We start from the raw sequence: 21,299 nt of genomic DNA on the forward strand, positions 1-21,299 counted from the left end.
CTGTTGTGATCTCCCCATTTTCATTTCTAATTTTATTGATTTGATTTTTCTCCCTTTGTTTCTTGATGAGTCTGGCTAATGGTTTGTGAATTTTATTTATCCTTTCAAAGAACCAGCTTTTGGCTTTGTTGATTTTTGCAATGGTCTCTTTTGTTTCTTTTGCATTTATTTCTGCCCTAATTTTTAAAATTTCTTTCCTTCTATTAACCCCGGGGTTCTTCATTTCTTTCTTTTCTAGTTGCTTTAGGTGTAGTTAGGTTATTCATTTGATTTTTTTCTTGTTTCTTGAGATATGCCTGTATTGCTTTGAACCTTCCCCTTAGCGCTGCTTTTACAGTGTCCCACAGGTTTTGGGTTGTTGTGTTTTCATTTATTCATTTCTACGCATGTTTTGATTTCTTTTTTTATTTCTTCTGTGATTTGTTGGTTTTTCAGCATCCTGTTGTTCAGCCTTCATATGTTGGAATTTTTAATAATTTTTCTCCTGTAATTGAGATCTAATCTTATTCCATTGTGGTCAGAAAAGATGCTTGGAATGATTTCAATTTTTTTGAATTTACCAAGGTTAGATTTATGGCCCAGGATATGATCTATCTGGGAGAAGGTTCCATGTGCGCTTCAGAAATTCATTGTTTTGGGGTGAAATGTCCTATAGATATCAATTAGGTCTAACTGGTCTATTGTATCATTTAAAGTTTGTGTTTCCTTGTTAATTTTCTGTTTAGTTGATCTATCCGTAGGTGTGAGTGGGGTATTAAAGTCTCCCACTATTATTGTGTTATTGTTCATTTCCCCTTTCATACTTGTTAGCATTTGTTGTACATATTGCGGTGCTCCTATGTTGGGTGCGTATATATTTATAATTGTTATATCTTCTTCTGGGATTGATCCTTTGATCATTATGTAGTGTCCTTCTTTGTCTCTTTTCACAGCCTTTGTTTTAAAGTCTATTTTATCTGATATGAGTATTGCTACTCCTGCTTTCTTTTGATCTCTATTTGCATGGAATATCTTTTTCCAGCCCTTCACTTTCAGTCTTTATGTGTCCCTTGTTTTGAGGTGGGTCCCTTGTAGACAACATATATAGGGGTCTTGTTTTTGTATCCATTCAGCCAGTCTTTGTCTTTTGGTTGGGGCATTCAACCCATTTATGTTTAAGGTAATTATTGATAAGTATGATACCAAGGAGATCCAACCAGTCCATTCTGAAGGAGATCAGCCCTGGGATTTCTTTGGAAGGAATGATGCTAAAGCTGAAACTCCAGTACTTTGGCCACCTCATGTGAAGAGCTGACTCATTGGAAAAGACTTTGATGTTGGGAGGGACTGGGGGCAGGAGGAGAAGGGGACGACAGAGGATGAGATGGCTGGATGGCATCACTGACTCGATGGACGTGAATCTGAGTGAACTCCAGGAGTTGGTGATGGAGAGGGAGGCCTGGTGTGCTGTGATTCATGGGGTCGTGAAGAGTCGGACATGGCTGAGCGACTGAGCTGAACTGAACTGAACTGAACTGATGACGCCATTGCCATTTACTTTACTGTTTTGGGTTCGAGTTTATACACCCTTTTTGTGTTTCCTGTCTAGAGAAGATCCTTTAGCATTTGTTGGAGAGCTGGTTTGGTGGTGCTGAATTCTCTCAGCTTTTGCTTGTCTGTAAAACTTTTGATTTCTCCTTCATATTTGAATGAGATCCTCGCTGGGTACAGTAATTTGGGCTGTAGGTTATTTTCTTCATCACTTTCAGTATGTCCTGCCATTCCCTCCTTGCCTGAAGAATTTCTATTGAAAGATCAGCTGTTATCCTTATGGGAATCCCCTTGTGTGTTATTTGTTGTTTTTCCCTTGCTGCTTTTAATATTTGTTCTTTGTATTTGATCTTTGTTAATTTGATTAATATGTGTCTTGGGGTGTTTCGCCTTGGGTTTATCCTATTTGGGACTGTCTGGATTTCTTAGGCTTGGGTGATTATTTCCTTCCCCATTTTAGGGAAGTTTTCAGCTATTATCTCCTCAAGTATTTTCTCATGGTCTTTCTTTTTGTCTTCTTCTTCTGGGACTCCTATGATTTGAATGTTGGGTTGTTTAACATTGTTCCAGAGGTCTCTGAGATTGTCCTCATTTCTTTTAATTCGTTTTTCTTTTTTCCCCTCTGATTCATTTATTTCTACCATTCTATCTTCTACCTCATTAATCCTATCTTCTGCTTCTGTTATTCTACTATTTGTTCCCTCTAGAGTGTTTTTTATATCATTTATTGCATTATTCATTATATACTGACTCTTTTTTATTTCTCCTAAGTTCTTGTTAAACCTTTCTTGTATCTTCTCAATCCTTCTCTCCAGGCTATTTATCTGTGATTCCATTTTGTTTTCAAGATTTTGGATCATTTTCACTATCATTATTCGGAATTCTTTAGCAGGTAGATTCCCTATCTCCTTCTCTTTTGTTTGGTTTGGTGGGCATTTATCCTGTTCCTTTACCTGCTGGGTATTCCTCTGTCTCTTCATCTTGTTTATACTGCCGTGTTTGGGGTGGCCTTTCTGTATTCTGGCAGTTTGTTGAGTTCTGTTTATTATGGAGTTTCCTTGCTGTGAGTGGGGTTGTATCAGTGGCTTGTCAAGGTTTCCTGGTTAGGGAAGCTTGTGTCAGTGTTCTGGTGGGTGGAGCTGGATTTCTTCTCTCTGGAGTGCAATGAGGTGTCCATTAATGAATTATGAAATGTCAATGGGTTTGGAGTGACTTTGGGCAGCCTGTATATTGAAGCTCAGGGCTATGTTCCTGTGTTGCTGGAGAATTTGTGTGGTATGTCTTGCTCTGGAACTTGTTGGCCCTTGGGTGGTGCTTGGTTTCAGTGTATGTATGGAGGTGTTTGATGAGCTCCTGTCGATTAATGTTCCCTGGAGTCAGGAGTTCTCTGTTGTTCTCAGGATTTGGACTTAAGCCTCCTGCTTCTGGTTTTCAGTCTTATTTTTACAATAGCCTCAAGACTTCTCCGTCTATACAGCACTATTGATAAAACATCTCTTTCGAAGACAATGGGCTGCTTTTCTGGGTGCCTGATGTCCTCTGCCGGCATTCAGTTGTGTTGTGGAATTTTCTCAGCGTTCAAATGTTCTTTTGATGAATTTGTAGGGGAGAAAGTGGTCTCCTCATCTTATTCCTCTGCTATCTTAGGACTGCCTCCCTAAAAATGTTGGTGGAATTTTCAAGCTGAGCAGTCAATACTGTTTTGTTTTTGTTTATTTATTTGTTTTGGCCACACCACACAGCATGTAGGATCATAATTCCTAAACCAGGGTTTAAACCCACGTCCCCTGCACTGGAAGGCAGACTCCCAACTGATGGATCGCCAGGGAAGTCCCTATTGTGCAGATTTAAAAAAATGATAACAGCATAGAAAATATTTAGCACAGGGCCTGGTTTGTAGGAAGGCTCAAACAATGTCAGCGGTGATGCTGGTAATATTAACTCTGCTGTGAGCACCTTGTCAGTTGCCATGAGTTTTGGCTGAATGAATGTGTATAGAAGGTAGGGTTTGAAGGCCTTATTTGAGACTAAAAGCATTTTCATGCTGCATTCTCTGGGAGGTTGCGCAAAAAGCAGGTCTGATGATAGATAAAGTCCCTGCTCATGTTAATCGAATTAACAAAGAACATTTCTTGAATAGGCACCATCTGAGGAGAGCAGTTCATTGAGTTACTTGGGATTATTATGTTATATCCTGCAGGAATACTTTCATTAATTCATATTTATTATTAGAATGACTCTGGGAACTTGCATTAGTGAACCGAATGCATTTGTAACTAATGGGGAAAGCAAGTTGCACCCTCAGTGATGTGTGCTCTATGTAAAGCCTGGGATTTTGCTTTTCTTGAGTAGAGCAAGATCCTCAGCTGAGTTGAAAAAGCAGTTCTTGGTGTGGCCACAGTGTAATTGAAGAAATGTGCCCTTGAGAAGTCCTTAGAGATTTCTTGAACTGGCATCCCAGGTTAACTGTTGAGGCTCAGCACATGGCCAACCAGCTCAAGTCCAAGCACTCGTTTCAATTCCATCCGTTAATACTGTGGCTCCTTTCGTGTTTCGATGGAGCTCTTTGGTACCTTGGTAGGTGTGTGTGTGCTTAGTAGCTTAGTCATGTCTGACTCTTTGTGACCCCATAGACTGTAGCCTGCCAGGCTTCTCTGTCCATGGGATTTTTCAGTCAAGAATACTGGAGTGGATTGCCATTTTCTTCCTCCAGGGGATCTTCCCAACCCAGGGATTGAACTTGCATCTCTTATGTCTCCCACATCGCAGGCACATTCTTTACCTACTGAGCCATCAGGGAAGCCCTTGGCTAGGTAAATAGCTTTTTAAAAAAATTGAAAGGAATTTGGTATGGGTTCAAAGCATCTGACTACTTAAATTTCAAAGAACAATGTTCCCTGGTCCTTAAAAAAAAAATCAGGTCTGTTCTGTCTCCCAGCCTGCAGGAAGCCTTTTTCTATCTCCAGCTTGTCTGTGGCTGATTGTGGGGCCACATCATTGGCTGAGTGATGGGCTGTAGGCAGAATGCTTTGGTCAGCCACCATCCAGCTTGATGATACACACTGTGTCAGGCTTCACCAGTCACCTGGGGATGCTTAGACAGCCACGGGTGCTGTATTTGGTGTATGGGAGGGTCATATCTTCCAGGGAGGTCTTTTGGACAGAAATATGATGGCCTCTTTCCCTCTTTTCCAGATCTGATGTTTTGATGTGGCTTCCTGCTTCGGTGCTATTTGTGGGTATCATCTATGCTGGTTCCAGAGCGCTGTCCAGACTGGTAAGTGTGAGAGGCTTTGAGGGGGACAGCCCTTTTCTCGTCTTCCTCTTTGCCTTTTAACTGGTTGCACCTTGGATCAATAGTGGATAGAGAATCAGCCTTAATGATGGTACAGCTAGATTGGAGAACTAGTCTTGGGGCTGAGGCCAGTGTGGAGCCTTTTACCCCCTCTTCCTGACTTGAAGGGAACCACATAACAGGGAAGGGACTTCCCTATAGCTCAGATGGTAAAGAATCTGACTGCAATGCAGGAGACCTGGGTTCGATCCCAGAGTCAGCAAGATCCCCTGGAGAAGGAAATGGCAACCCACTCCAGTATTCCTACCTGGGAAATCCCATGGACAGAGGAGCCTGGCAGGCTACAGTCCATGGGATCACAGTCAGACACTACTGAGGGACTAACACACATATACACATGTAACAGGGAAGACAGACTTGTGTTACAAAATAGACTCAGGTGGAGACTCAGAAAGCCAGAGTAGGGCTATTTGTGGAGCCTCCTCTGTGTGGATGCAGGCTGTCCTTGGGAGCAGGGAGGGCGGGCTCAGTCTGCTCCTTACTTCCAGGAACCATGACCCCACCCATCAGTAATGCCGCCTGAGAGTACTGGACTTACTCGTGGGTGCACATGCCTGGCATGAAATTGATGCCCACGACACTTGGACCCTAGTGTTCATTCTGTCCTCCCACCCAGCCCCCAGAATTGAGCTCCTCAAAGGAGGCTACTGTGAGGAACAGATTCCTTCCAGTTACATTATATAGTATGTGGAACTCCAGAAATTTATTTTGCCACCGAAAGAGAGCCCACAAATATCACTATGGACCAGACAGTCAAAATGTGGCTTAAAAATCAGGAACAGTATTAAGGCCTCTTCCCTTTTTAATCCCCTAATTGCTGTTTTTATCTATCAGAAAATGATTATATTCTGATGTTGAAAAAATGCAAACTTTTCACACAATTTAGTTTTCTGTTTTAAATGCATACTTCTCCAACAGATTTATTTCTATAAAGGAATGGGTTTTGAGGAGAAGAAACATGGGGCAGAGAGATATGGAATAGAAAATAAATGCAGATGTAAGCTATTTTGCTAATTGCAGTATAACCACAACAAACTAGTACAGAGAATGTTCTGGGCAAAACAACACAGTAAAGGTTCAGAGATTGAGGTGTTCCCTTAAGCAAGACTGAATGTTTAGTCTCTGGTATTTGGAATTTAGGCTGCAGTCCTTGTTTTTGGATGGATCACGGGGTATGTGACCCAGTCCCTGCTTTAAACCAGATCCGAACCAGAAAATGGCCCCTTGGCCCAGGTAGAAGTCAATTAAGTGTTTGGTTTCATGTGTCACATAACCAGCAAAGTTCCTCCCCGTGATGCTCTGCCGGGTGAGGTTGTACTTCTTGTCAGACTCCTTGATCTGGGCAGCAATGTCCTTCTCTGTATTACATTTCTCCAATGCCTGAGTAGCACACTCTGCTAAGTCCTATTGCATCTCCTCTGGCATATCAGCATTTAAAAAATGATTATTAAAAAAAACTTATTTATTTGGCTGTGCAAGGTGTTAGTTTGAGCATGTGGGATCTTTAGTTGCAGTATGTGAACTCTTAGGGCTTCCCTGGTGGTTCATTCAGTAAAGAATCTGCCTGCAATACAGGAGACTCAGGTTCAGTCCCTGGGTCAGGAAGATCCCATGGAGAAGAAAATGGCAACCCGCTCCAGTACTGTTGCTTGGAGAATCCCATGGACAGAGGAGCCCATTGGGCTACACTCCATGGGGTTGCAAGAGCCAGACACCACTTAGCAACTAAATCACCATCATGCGAACTCTTAGGTTTGGCATGTGGAATCTAGCTCCCTGATCCTGGGCCCCTGCATTGGGAGCATGGAGTCTTAGCCACTGGACCACCAGGGAAGTCCGCATATTGGCATTTTTGATCATGGCCTTTCGGTTACATATGGTTACCAAGGAACGGTGTGTATGCTTAGTCGCTCAGTTGTGTCCAACTCTTTTCGACCCTATGGATGAAGCCCACAAGGCTTCTCTGTCCATGGGGATTCTCCAGGCAAGAATACTGGAGTTGGTTGCAATGCCCTCCTCCAAGGGATCTTCCCAACCCAGGGATCGAACCTTGGTCTTCCCTGGTGGTTCAGCTGGTAAAGAATCTGTCTGCAATGCAGGAGACCTGGGTTTGATCCCTGGGTTGGGAAGATCCCCTGGAGAAGGGAATAGCTACCTACTCCAGTATTCTGGCCTGGAGAATTCCATGGACTGTATAGTCCATGGGGTCGCAAAGAGTTGGACTTGACTAAGCGACTTTCACTTTCTTTACCATCTAAACCACCAGCCACCAGGGAAACCCAAGAATACTGGAGTGGATAGCTTATCCCTTCTCCAGGGCATCTTCCGAACTCAGGAATTGAACCAGAATCTCCTGCATTGCAGGCAGATTCTTTACCAGCTAAGCTACCAGGGAAACCTTCCAAGGGTCAGAGGGTTGGCCAACTGCGATGGTCTCCTGGGGGAGAGGCTGAAGAGGTTCAGATTTGTTGGGAGCGGTCATCGCTACCTAAGCCGTGATGCTTCTCCAAATAATTTAGGGTTTTTTTTGGCCATGCTGCGTGGCATGTGGGATCTTAGTCCTCCCCCAGGAGTTGAATCTGTGCCCTCCTGTATTGGAAGCATGGAGTCTTAACCACTAGACCACCAGGGAAGTTCCAAAACCATATTGTTTTTTAATGTAAAGTTTATTGTGCTGGCTCCTTAGAAGTCAGATATGAAAACGTGTTATGGTAGCTGTTCTCAAAAACAAACAAAATCTGCCTCTCTGGATAATGATAGTGTTGTTAGGACAACTCCAAAGTTGCAAAATAGTGGTTGAGAATTAGTACTGGTAATTTCTAAATGAAATCATCATTTTTCTTTCGTGATTCATAAGCTTGAGTAAATGGGATGTTGTGTGTGATGCTGGAGAAAACAGCCCGACTGACCTAATAAGTGAGCCACCACACCACGATGGTGGGTGCTGATCCTGGAATAGGACCCAGGTTGGCTCACCGCTGCCCCTCTTGATGGGGTCGAGCTCCTCGGGTCTGTGGCCTCACTTTATGCCCTCTGGCCTGTAGGGGGAGCTGCTTCTCTAACGACAGAGTATAGGAGTTGATTGGGGGGGGGAAAAGTACAAAAGCTCTTAAAATTTTTCGTAGGCTCTGGATAGTTATGGATGCCAGAATTTTGAAGTTTGAATAAGTAAGGTGTCGTGTTAATAATGATAATGATTTTTTTATTGTACAGTGCTTTTTCATATGTTTCTGGAGTGATTTCCTTTGTATCTTTCTGTGTGGTTCTTCTAGTCACCTGACAGGCAAGGCAGATGTTAATCACCAGACAGAGGAAGGAACTTAGGCGTGGGAAGGTACCAAGACTTTCTCCACCTAATGGGAAGCTCTTCTGAGTCCCCACCTTTCACCTCTTCTGATTTGTCTTTTTAGAGTCAGTGTATGTGGATTTTCGAATGAGCCCAGGGTATAATAGTCTTGCATAGACTTGAGACTCTTATGATTGCAAGTGTTAGAAAGCTCACCAACTGGTCTAAGCAAAGGGGAAATCTCCTGGTTTACATTAATGAAAAGTCATCAGGTAGAAACTGCTTTAGGCATGGCTTGATTGAGAGATTTGAACTGTGGTGTTGGAGAAGACTCTTGAGAGTCTCTTGGACTGCAAGGAGATCCAACCAGTCCATCCTAAAGGAGATGAGTCCTGGGTGTTCATTGGAAGGACTGATGTTGAAGCTGAAATTCCAATACTTTGGCCACTTGATGTGAAGAGCTGACTCATTGGAAAAGACCCTGATGCTGGGAAAGATTGAGAGCAGGAGAAGGGGACGACAGAGGATGAGATGGTTGGATGGCATCACCAACTCAATGGACATGGGTTTGGGTGGACTCCGGGAGTTGGTGATGAACAGGGAGGCCTGGTGTGCTGAGGTTCATGGGGTCACAAAGAGTCAGACATGATGAGCGACTGAAGTGAACTGAACTGAACTGATTGAGAGATTCCAATGACCTACTTAGAATCCAGATGCTGTCTGTCTGTCAGTTCTGCTCTGTCTTTGCTTCATCTCACAGTTCAGCTTTCCCCTCATGAGTCTTGTTGATTCCAGGCTCACATCCTCACAACTTCAAGTCTAATGGAACAAGACTGTCTTCCTTGCAGCTTCTGCATAATTTCCAGGATTCACTCTGATTGCATCAGTTAGGGCCACTGCCCATCCCAGGTCTAAAAACTAAAAACTAACCAGGATGGAGTTAGGCTGATTGGCCGGCCCTGGATCATGTCTTCCCTAAACCATTCACTGTGACTGGAAAGACCGAGAGCACTATTTGTCCAGCCCTGGTCACACAGGATCCCCATCCACACCCATAGACTGATAAAGAATGAGACACATCCTCAATACTGGGGTTTTCATCAGAGAAAGAGATCAAGAGATGAGGTAGCCAATAAACCCTCCAAAGTCCATAGTAAATGTCAGTCCTGTACGTCTCAGGCACGTGGAGAGCTCTCTAACCTGGAACAGTGCCTCTTGAAGTATAGTCCACAGGTGGTAACAGCCTGTGAACTCTTGTTCAGTTCAGTTCAGTTCAGTTCAGTTCAGTCGCTCAGTCGTGTCTGACTCTTTGCGACCCCATGGACCGCAGCACAACAGGCCTCCCTGTCCGTCACCAACTCCTGGAGTCTACCCAAACTCATGTCCATTGAGTCGGTGATGCCATCCAACCATCTCATCCTCTGTCGTCCCCTTCTCCTCCCACCTTCATTCTTTCCCATCATCAGGGTCTTTTCCAATGAGTCAGTTCTTCGCATCAGGTGTCCAAAGTATTGGAGTTTCAACTTCAACATCAGTCCTTGCAGTTAACACCCAGGATTGATCTCCCCTAGGATGGACTGGCTGGATTTCCTCGTAGTCCAAGGGACTCTCAAGAGTCTTCTCCAACACCACAGTTCAAAATCATCAATTCTTCGGCTCTCAGCTTTCTTTATAGTCCAACTCTCACATCCATACATGACTACTGGAAAAACCATACCCTTGACTAGATGGACCTTTGTTGGCAAAGTAATGTCTCTGCTTTTTAATATGCTATCTAGGTTGGTCATAACTTTTCTTCCAAGAAGTAAGCATCTTTTATTTTTATGGCTGCAATCACCATCTGCAGTGATTTTGGAGCCCCCCAAAAATAACGTCTGCCACTGTTTCCACATCTATTTGCTATGAAGTGATGGGACCAGACACCATGATCTTAGTTTTCGGAATGCTGAGCTTTAAGCCAACTTTTTCACTCTCCTCTTTCACTTTCATCAAGAGCTCTTGTTACCTGGCCCTAAGGAGACTGTGCCAGAGTAAACATCAAGCTTGGCACTAAACATGTTGTTTAGTTGAGCTGACTTTTTTTTTTTTTCATAGCCATACTTTTTGAAGAAGGAAGTAGGGCACTGACTTACAGTTCTGTGTGTGAGCTTCTTATAGTCGTCTTCTTTTTTTAAAATTAATTTATTTATTTGGCTGCTCTGGGTCTCAGTTGCAAAGTGAGAGATCTTTGATTTTAGTTTCAGCATGCGGGATCTAGTTCCCTGATCCCGGCCCCCTGCATTGGGAGAGCGAAGTCTCTAGCTACTAGACCACCAGGGAGTTCCCTGGAGCTCCTTTTCTTCTGAGGGGACTGCATTTGAATGGCCCTGACCTAGAACACAGATTTTTTTCATGGGCAGAAGGAAGCTGCTGCATTTCAAACTCCCAAGTAAAGAGAAACAACCCCAAACACCCGGTTAGAGGAGGAGGAAGATAGAAAGGAGACACTTATTTTTTTCTTTTTTTAGTGAAATAACACAACCCAGCATCTTTTCTTTGTTTTCTGAGTTTTTTGTTTTTACATAGTTGCTTAAAAATCTACAACAGAGTGGATGAAACACGCGGTACTTGTACAGCTTGTGTTAGATGGAAAACAGGCGTCAACATGCTGGTGCCAAGCTGTCAGTTTCATGGATCCACGAGGAACTGGGGCAGAAAGCACTCAGTTAAAATCCGTGGGCGTGTTGTTATGCAAAACACTTACGGAGTTGCTTTGCTCCATAAAGGCCTCCTTTATCCAACAAAACTTTGAAGCCTTTCTTCTGATGTATGGCTCCTGAGAGGAAGCTGACTTAACTCTGCAAAGGCAAGGTGGGGACATTCTTTATTGATTTTTCCACCTCAAACTTACAACCAAATGATAGAATTAAGGCAAGGAGATTATTTTTGTGGCTCTCCATTCAGCAGATATTTATTGGGGAGTCTACTACTGGGGGCTTAAGGAGGAATAAGACCTTGTTCCTGAACATGAGGGGACTCCCAGGCGGTGCTAGTGGTAAAGAATCTGCCTGCCAATGCAGAAGATGCAAGAGATGCGGGTTCGATCCCTGGGTTGGGAAGATCTCCTGGAGGAGGAAATGGCAACCCACTCCAGTATTCTTGCCTGGAGAATCCCATGGACACAGGAGCCTGGCAGGCTATAGTCCAAGGAGTTGCAAAGAGGCTGAGCACACACACTTAGCTGACCTTGAAGAATTTATAGGGGAATCCATGAAAGACACACAACTCACCATGGGAACAACCATTGTGAATTTTCAGTGTTATATATGTGAGCCAGGCACTTCCTGTGGCCAACTTCCATGACATATGAAGTTGGACTTAATTACTCCCGTTTACAGAGGAGGAAACTGAGATGCAGATTTGGCGAAGGTCACCAACTGGTAGATGTTACAAAAAGCAGAGATGCAGGCTCAAGACTGTCCAATTATAGTGGTTCATCTGCAACGCCTCGGACTTTCCTGGTGGTCCAGTGGTTAAGACTTGCAGGGGACAGGGTTCGATCACTGGTCAGAGAACTAGATCCCACATGCTGAAACTAAGAAGTTTGCATGCCACGCTAAGACCCTGTACAGCCAAATAAATAAATACAATTATTTTTAAAAACCAAAGCAGTACAGTGCTTACCCTCTTTCCTTCCTAAATCATAACAAGCCAAGGAGATGAGCCTATCAGGATGGAGTGGGCAGAAGGGGAGAGGAGCTGTGTAGTTATTCTGCCTTCTGTGTGTACGTGTGCGGTACGTTGCTTCAGTCATGTCTGACCTTTTGTGACCCTATGGACTGTGGCCCACCAGGCTCCTCTGTCCATGGGATTTCCCAGGCAAGTATATTAGAGTGGATTGCCACTTCCTTCTCTGGGGGAATCTTCCCGACCCAGGGATTGAACCCACGTCTCCTGCATTGCAGGTAGACTCTTTACCAACTGAGGCACCAGGGAAGCTCCTGTACAATATATACTTGTTTCTTGTATGTTTTATATATAGTAGTTTGTGCCTCTTTTTTTAAGTTTATTAAAAAATTAATTAATTTAGTTTTTGGCTGCATGGGGTCTTAGTTGCAGCAGATGGACTCTACATGTGGCGTACAGGCTTAGTACTCCATGGCACTTGGGATCTTAGTCCCCTGACCAGGGATCGAACCCTCATCTTCTGCATTGCAAGGCAGATTCTTAACCACTGGACCACTGGGGCAAGTCCCTAAGTTTTATTTTGCATTGGGGTAGAGTTGATAAGATAAACATTTCTTAAGAAGAGATTTTAAAATAAATCTATACATATAGCTGATTCCTGTTGTTATAAACTAATACAACATTGTAAAGCAATTATACTCCAATTAAAAAAATAAAAATAAAATCTTAAAATGGAAAAAATAAAAGAATTCTAGCTCAAGGGAAATAGAAGGCCACAGAGAGACTTAGCACATAGAAATTTATGCTATGATATCTTATGAAAGAAATATAATTGGGCCTTGGTTTTAGCTCTTTATCTTTTTGCAGTGAAGTAAAGAAGTTACAAGACTCTCCATGCTTGTAAGATAAATGCAAGCTATTGCTGAAGAAATGCAGTGTCCGTCTTTGCCCTCAATTCCTTCTGTGTGCTCTGTGCTCAGTCGTGGCCAACTCTTTGTGACCCAGTGGACTGTATAACCCACCAGGCTCCTCTGTCCCTGGCATTTCCCAGGCAAGAACACTGAAGTGGCTTGCCATTTCCTCCCCAGAGACTCTTCCCAACCCAGGAATCAAACCCGTATCTCCTGTGTCTCCTGCATCATAGGCAGATTCTTTACCCATTGGACTCTCAGTTACTTAGTCCTCATTAAGGGTAGGATGGGCCACGTAGGGTCTTCGGTCGCATCCTTATAATAAACCCAATGGTAACCTAGTTTCTGGGATTCCTAGTCTGTTTGGTAGCATGATGACAGCACGGTTCAGCAGGAACAGTTCTCTGGGGTTAAAACTACTGCTGTCCAATTATCTGACTCCTTTCCTTTAGGAACATTTATTTCTACAGGCATGATTTCGATAAAAAACTAGGCAGCCAAATGTTCAAAGGTATATTCTTTGGCAAGAGCCTGGCAATTAATTATTCTATAATATATTGTAGATTGAAGTCACACACACCCAAATTGAAGGTAGGATTGATGTTGTACAAAACTAAGAAGCCAGCCCACCGCTTGGCTAAGCGAGCCGTCTACACTCCTGCAGAGGGACCCAAGGCCGTGCCTGTGGACAGGGCCAGGGCTTTCCGTAGAAAACTGTTTCAAGTCAGTCCCAACACCTGAACAAACAACAATCAAGGCTTGAAAATTCCACTCTGGGAAGCATGGGAATAATGAAAAATTTGAAGTAAAAGTTACTGATGTCTTTTTACAGCCAGAGAAAAATTTCCAACAGTGCATGGACAAAATGTTGAATTTTAAGTGAATGGACTCCAAGAATAAATTAGTTGCAAATTGTGCCCCTGAGTCATGAAACGAATTGGACTGCAGTGTACTTGAATTTGGTCAATTACGTTTTATGTTAAAAATGATGATTTGGGTTTCACGGTAGTTGATCTTGGGCCATTTTTCCTAATGAAAGATGGTGGGACCTTTTATTATTGAGGCTGTTCCTAGCGCCTCGACAGTGTGGAAGAACAAACTTGATTTTCTGTTCTTTTTAGCAGCAAGCTAGTATCTAGATTGTCTAAAAGTGGTTTCAGATTATTAAGAGGCAGGTTAAAAAAGAGAATCAAAGTATATCCCTGCTTTTCCTCATCTGTATAATGGGGATGTTATTAGTATTTCTCTCAAAGGGTTATTATGATGATTCAATATGTGAAAGCAGTTAGAACGGCGTCTGGCACATAGGAAGCATTCAGGGTATCTTGACTGTTATTATTATTATCATTTCTCAAAACTTCTTTTTGGCCATACCATGTGGCTTGTGGGACCTTAGTTGCCAGACCGGGAATCAAACCCATGCCCCCTGCAGTGGAAGCAAGGAGTCTTAACCCCTAGACAGCCAGGGAAGTCCTCATTTCTCACAACTTTTATCTGATTTCACAAAAGTAAGTCTGCTGAACTTCAGTCTGTAAAGGGCAGGTTTTCTGAAATAATTGGTCATTGGGGTGTCTTGAACTAATCACATAGTTCAGACTAAGGCTTGGTACACAGAGGTGGAGGCCAAGGGAAAGTCAGTAATTATAAGTTGCAGATTGCCTTAATATTGTTCTTGATTGATCTCTTTGGAGGCCTATAAAAGTCAATGGTAGAGTTACTGTTTCTAAAGTCTGCTAGCTCCTCAGTCAAGAAAAATGGCTTGAGAAATTCAGATTAGACCATTTTAAAGTAGAAATGGATGATGTCCCTTTAAAGAGTGGCATGGAGTTTGCATCGAGGTCATCCGTTTTAGATCATACCAGTTTTATCACGGGAGGACACAGACTGGCAGAGTTTGAAACAATACACAGTTGTGTTGGACTTCATACAGGTGTGGATCCAGGAAGCTTATACTGGGAGCTTGCCATAATCTGGATCATATAACTTCGAGGATGGGGCTTCCCTGGTGGCTCAGTGGTAAAGAACCCGCCTGCCAATGCAGGAGACGTGGATTCTATCCCTGGGCTGGGAAGATCCCCTGCAGAAGGAAATGACCACTCACTCCAATATTCTTGCCTGGGAAGTCCCATGGACCGAGGAGCCTGGTGGGCTACAGTCCATGGTATCACAGAAGAGTCAGACGTGACTTAGCGCCTAAACAGCAGACATCAAGGCTGGGAGTGTGGGCTTTCCGTCACTCGGTTGGAATCCTGGAGTCCCACCCTGAACCAGCTGTGAACTCACCAACAAGCTGCCCCATCACCCTGAGCTTCAGTTTCCTTGTCCGTAAATCAGGGTAACAGCATCTGTGGATAAAGTTGTTGAGAGATGATTTAAATAAGAGAATGCAATTAAAATAATTAGCACTGTGCTGAACACATTGTTGGTACCTATTATTAGTGAACTTTAAGATCAGTTCTATATGTACTGCTGCTGCTGAGTCGCTTCAGTGGTGTCCGACTCTGTGCGACCCCCATAGTCGGCAGCCCACCAGGCTCCCCCGTCCCTGGGATTCTCCAGGCAAGAACACCGGAGTGGGTTGCCATTTCCTTCTCCAATGCATGAAAGTGAAAAGTCAAAGTGAAGTCGCTCGATCGTGTCCGACTCCTAGGGACCCCATGGACTGCAGCCCACCAGGCTCCTCCGTCCATGGGATTTTCCAGGCAAGAGTACTGGAGTGGGGTGTCATTGCCTTCTCCGTCTATATGTACAGATAGATCCTTTTACAGAATCTGCTCAGATTCTGCTAGGGTGATGGAGGAACCTCTCGACGGTTTATAAAATTGAGAAAATAAAACCTCTTTGAGGTCTAGAGTTAGAGTCTAGTGAAAATGAAAGTCGCTCAGTCATGTCCGACTCTGAGTCAACCCTAAATCTCATCTCCTTTCTGATTTTATAGTCAAGGAGGCAAAAACATTTAAAATCAGGGCTTCTTGTTGTGTGCTCAGTCGCTCAGTCTTGTCTAACACTTTGTGACCCCATGAACTGTAGCCTGCCAGACTCCTCTGTCCATGGGATTTCCCAGGCAAGAATACTGGAGTGGGATCCAATTTCTTATTCCAGGGGATCTTCCTGACCCAGGGATCAGGTCTTAATTTTAAATAAAGAAGATCCAGGTGGCCCTTTTATTTTCACTGTCATGTACCACAGGATTAACCTAAAGATTTTCTGTGCTGTCTTCTTAGGCTCAGACCTAGAAGGCCAGGGCCCAAGTTTTCCCAACATGAACCTAATGGATGAGGCCAATTAAAAAAATCTCTAGTAATCTTAAAATACATAAAACATAATAGAAAACATAAAAGCTTAAGAGGAATAAAAAGAAGCACAAAAGACATGAAAAACATAGGAAATAATTATGATTTTTAAAGGGAAAAAAGTTGAGTTGAACTTTTAATGAAAAAGAGTAGAAAACACTAAAAAAGGAAGAAAAATGCAAAGCAAGAGCTCCGAATGAAATGAAACAGTGTGAGTTAGAACAAAATACTAAAATAGGGCAGAGCTATAAACTTATAAAAGTCTTAATGACAAGGTAAAAATATATCTTCCCCAAAGATAAAGAATAAATCCATCTGAAAGTGATAGGGCAGTAGCATCTGCTTAAAGGCCCACTTAAGGGTCCTTGAAGTGGGAACAATTTCTCAGCTCAGGGTCCTCGATCAACACCACTGAGTGTAGGCTTGGTGCCTGTTAACACTGACAGCCTTCATGTGCGGCTCTTGCATGGTTTCCACCCTTCCTCCCAATAGCTTCAGGTTGCAGGTATTGTTATCCTTATGCTACAGAGGAGCAAACTGTTTGGATAAGTGCCCTGCTCCATGAGCAGATGGTGGAGCTGGAGCCCGAAACCCAGGCTGATGCCAAAACCCATGCATATTCTTGATTTTCTTTTGCTTTCCAGGAAACGTCACCATTGGCAACAACAAAGATAATAGCAAATATCCCTCACCCTTCAATCCCTCCCCTGGCCTTGTCAAGATCATCTATCAAATTAGGAAAGACTGCTGTTCTTAGCAAACAGCTCAGCAATAGTCAGTGTACAGTGGGTACTCTGTGTATCTTGACAGCCCACTGCTTGTTCAGTCTTTAAGTTGTGTCCAACTGTTTGCAACCCCATGGACTGCAGCATCCCAGGCTCCCTTCAACATCTCCCAGAGTTTGCTCAAATTCATGTCCGTTGGGTTGGTGAGGCTATCTAACCATCTCATTCTCTGCTGCCCCCTTCTCCTTTTGCCTTCAGTCTTTCCCAACATCAGGGTCTTTTCCAGTGAGTCAGCTCTTCACATCAGGTGGCCAAAGTGTTGGAGCTTCAGCTTCCGCATCAGTCCTTCCAAAGAATATTCAGGGCTGATTGCCTTTAGGATTAACTGGTTTGATCTCCTTGCTGTCCAAGAGACTCTCAAGAGTCTTCTCCAGCACCACAATTTGAATACATCAGTTCTTCAGTGCTCGGCCTTCTTTATGGTCCAACTCTCACATCCATACATGACTACGGAAAAACCCTAGATTTGACTATATGGAACTCTGTCAGCAAAGTGATGTCTCTGCTTTTTAATATTCCACCTAGGTTTGTCCCACTGGAGTGTAAATATCTTCTCCTCTCCCCCTTTTCGGGAGAAGGGGTACAGTGTTGATCCCAGTTGTTCCACCATTGACTCCAGTCTCCTAAATGTTTCCCTCCTGTGTCCACTTTTCTCCATCTCCACAGCCACTACCAGCTTCAGGCCACCGTCTGGTAATTCCTTCTGTTAGTTTCCTGTAGCTACTGTGACAAATGACTACTTCCCTTGGTGACTTAAAACAACAGAAACTTATTCTCTCCTAGTTCTGGAGGCCAGGGTTCTGAAATGGCTGTTCTCCCTCCAGCGGCTCTTGGGGAGAATCCGGTCCTCACCCCTTCCGGTTTCTGGTGGCTGCTGACATGCCTTGGCTTATGGCCGCATCCCTCTGTCTCTGCCTCTGGGGCCTCATTGCCTCTCCTCTGTGTGTGTCATATCTCTCCTTCTCTCTTAGGAGGATACATGTGTTTGCATTTGGGGCCCACCTAGATCATCGGGTATTCGCTCCATCTCCAGATTCTCAATTTAATTACATTTGCAAAGGCCCTTTTTTTTTTACTGTACGAGGTCACTTTCACAAATCCTAGGGGTTAGGACTTGGGTATAGTTTTCTTTTTTTTAATACTTATTTTATGTGTTTATATGTATTTGTGTGTATATATATGTATTAGTATGTATGCAACTGTGCTGGGTCTTAGTTGCAGCACACAGCCTTCCCGGTCTTCGTTGCGGTATGCGAGATCCTTAGTTGTACCATTTGGGATCTGGTTCTCTGACCAGGATTTGAACCCAGGTCCCCTGCACTGGGAGAACAGAGTCTTAGCCACTGGACCACCAGAGAAGTCCTGCGGCTAGAGTCTTGAGGGTCGATTTTCAATCTGCCACACCGCTAAACTTCTGTAATCATCTCTGTCTCTTCTCCTGCACCCAGCAGCCCAAGTTCCTATAAACATGCAGATGCAGTCATGTCACTCGGGCTTTAAACCCTTCAGCATCTCCTCTGGCCTTCGGGATTGTCCTGACTCTTTGATATGATTATCACCTCACCTCCCCCTCCCCCATTTTCCCCTTCCACACTATTTCCACCCCACTCAACTCCCCCCAGTTCCCCGAGAAGGTAGTTGCCTTGATCCTCTGGACTCTCGTGTGCCCCTCTGCCTCCAGCCCTCTCTCACCTTGTCTCTTTTTGCTGGGCTCATTCTAGTTCATCATTTGGTTCCTGTTTAGACTTTGGGCTTCATTTCCTCCAAGAAGGCGTGCTCTGCCCACGCTGGATTGGTTATGCCTTTCTGTGCATCTGGTCAGAGCTCTCACCTCTAGAGACAGCCTGTCTGTCACGTGTGCAGCTGTTTACAGGACGTGTCCCCTACACCTGGCACGGTGCCTGACACACAGTAAGTGCTTAATAAGTGATGAGAAAACCCATAGGAAGGGAGTCTCTACACCTACCGAGTATCATGCCAGCAACAACAGCACTGATCCACACAAGAGTTTTTGCTGGAGAGGAGTAGCTATGTGAATGCCAGAAGTTCCCACAGATCTTTTATTTTGAAGCAGACATCAAGAATTATGTAATTATGAGATCAAAGAAATATTCTCATGCTTATTCCTTTGTGTTCTTTCAGGCCATTCCTGTGTTTCTCACTTTGCATAATGCAGCCGAAGTTATCATCTGTGGGCACCAGAAGTGTTTTCGGAAAGAGGTAAATGATTACGCAAAAGGCTAGTTTCACTTCCCTTGCTTGAAATTTCAAAGACATGCTTTTTATGTACGGCCCAGGTTAGTGCCTGCCTTTTTCCTGCCATCTGTTTCCAGTCAAGGCTGCCTGACGGTGGTCATTAATTAATTTCAAGGACCACAGTTTCGACATCCCTTCAGGTCACCCAGCATACATGGGGACGCTTGTGGGTCTGAACGGAACTCACCTCCAGGCCAGCAATGAACCAGGGCTTCGGGGGCTGAGGTAGAGATGCCTGTGGGCCTGGGGGGACGTGGAGGAGTGGGCATTACCTCACTGCATCCCAGCACCACAAGGAAATCGATGGCAAGCTTCCCATAGGGTGCTGGGAGCTTTAGCCCACCCCGGGGAAAACTTCTTTTCTTCCCCACCCCAGCTCTGCCTTCCACCACCTAGAACAGCTTCCCTCACCTTCTGGGCCTCCATCTGTGCAAAGGGGAGAGAAATGTCACCCACCCAAGAGTCGGAGGAGGACCCTATCAACTGCTAGGTGCTCCCAACACTCTGGCACATAGTAGGTGCTTTGTACTCATGAGCTATGATTTTTAATATTATGAGTGGGAGTTTTATTTTTTGATAATTTTATTTAATCTTTGGCTGTGCGGGTCTTTGTTTCCATGCAGGCTCTTCTCTAGTTGCGGGGCCCAGGCTCCTCATTGCGGTGACTTCTGTTGCAGGGCACAGGCTCTAGGGCTTCAGTAGTTGTGGCTCCCAGGCTCTAGAGCACAGGATAAATAGTTGTGGAGCGTGGGCTCGGTTGTTCCATGTGATCTTCCTGGATCAGGGATTGAATCCCTGTCTCTTGCATTGACAGGCAGACTTTTTACTACTGGGCCACCAGGGATGCCCAGTGGTGCTTTTAGTTTGGTATCTCTTTTGAGAGTTCCTTTTTTCTAATATCTGCCTGTTTCAAATGACTTTCATCAAAATTTTGGAACTCTTGAACTCGAGAGAGGCTAGTGGGTCATTCAGGCAACACACTTTTTATAGGCATGCCAGGAAGAGGGGCGGCCTTCCTGTACCCAAGGCCACTCCTCACACTCCAAGGGACCTTTCTGACACACAGATCTGATCATATTCCCCTACATACAGCTCTTCAGGACTGCCCAGAACCTACCTGGAGGCATGCAAAGCCCTTCACCACCTTGGCCCCATCCATCTGTCTGGCTTTAGAAATTTCAGCCACAGCTAAACTTCTCCAGTTACCTAGACCATATCTTGATGTTTCTCTCCTCTGATCTGTCAGGAAACCTCTTCTCGCACCCCCACCCCATTCATTCTGTGAACATTTCTACGTCCCTGGGTGTGTGGCTGCCCTGCCAGGCCCTGGGTCTACAGTCATGAGCAAGAGGCACAGTTTCTGCTCTTAAGGACGTGACGAAGCCACTGAGCATTCACGTGGGCGCACGCCCCTGCATTGGAAGCTCAGAGTCTTAACCGGTGGACCGCCAGGGAAGTCCGGAGCATCCCTTTCATTCTCATCTTCATTCCTGCTCTTCCTCCAAACTCTGGAGATGTCGGCTATGTTTAGCTCAGAATCTGTTAGTGACACGTTTTCGCAAGTTGGGGGCAGTTATCCAGGTGGGAGCCAGGTCACGTCTGCGTGCCATCCTTCTGGGGCCGAAGGGATTCGAGTCTCCACCAGGGGGCAGTGGAGTCAAGGTCCGCTTTGCCTTTTGAACTGTTGAGGCAGGTTCCACAGAGATGAGAGGGAACAAATCAGAGGAAACAAAGAATCAGAAAGACGGGAGCCACTGCTCTGTACACAGACATCTCGCGTTTATGAAACCAGCACCAACCGGGGGATTTAGTCACAAGTGAAAATTTACGAGAGCCTTCACAGCAAACCACAGAATTCTCTTGCCAGTGCTTCACCTTCTTTAAAAAAAAATTGAGATATACTTGAAAGATAAAATTACGTTCATTTCAGGTGTTCAGGATAATGATTTAACGTGTATATTTTGAAATGATCACCACAGTAACTCTAGTTAACATCCGTCACCATGCATAGTTACATTTTTTTCCCTTGTGGTGAGAATTTTAAGATCTACTCTCTTAACAACTTCTAAAATAGGCAATAGACTGTTGTTAACTATAGGCACCGTGCTATACATTACATCGTCAGCACTTGCTCATTTTATAGTAAATGGAAGCTCGTACCGTTTAAGTGCGTCACTCTTAGAGTATTATTTATCTATTTAATTTTTAGCTGTGCTG

General features: G+C 44.2%; 1 protein-coding gene across 2 annotated transcripts in view; it reads left to right on the forward strand.

Annotated features, from left to right (window-relative positions):
* The window catches only part of TMEM241 (transmembrane protein 241), a 114,391-nt gene that overhangs the window by 24,735 nt on the left and 68,357 nt on the right, over positions 1-21,299 (forward strand). For both annotated transcript variants that reach the window (XM_052660465.1, XM_052660466.1), the window contains exons 4-5: positions 4,726-4,807; positions 18,969-19,046. In XM_052660465.1, coding sequence (XP_052516425.1) covers positions 4,726-4,807; positions 18,969-19,046 — 160 coding nt within the window. The remainder of the gene's footprint in view (positions 1-4,725; positions 4,808-18,968; positions 19,047-21,299) is intronic.

Source organism: Budorcas taxicolor, chromosome 22, assembly GCF_023091745.1.
Source record: "Budorcas taxicolor isolate Tak-1 chromosome 22, Takin1.1, whole genome shotgun sequence".
NCBI classification, from domain to species: Eukaryota; Metazoa; Chordata; class Mammalia; order Artiodactyla; family Bovidae; genus Budorcas; species Budorcas taxicolor.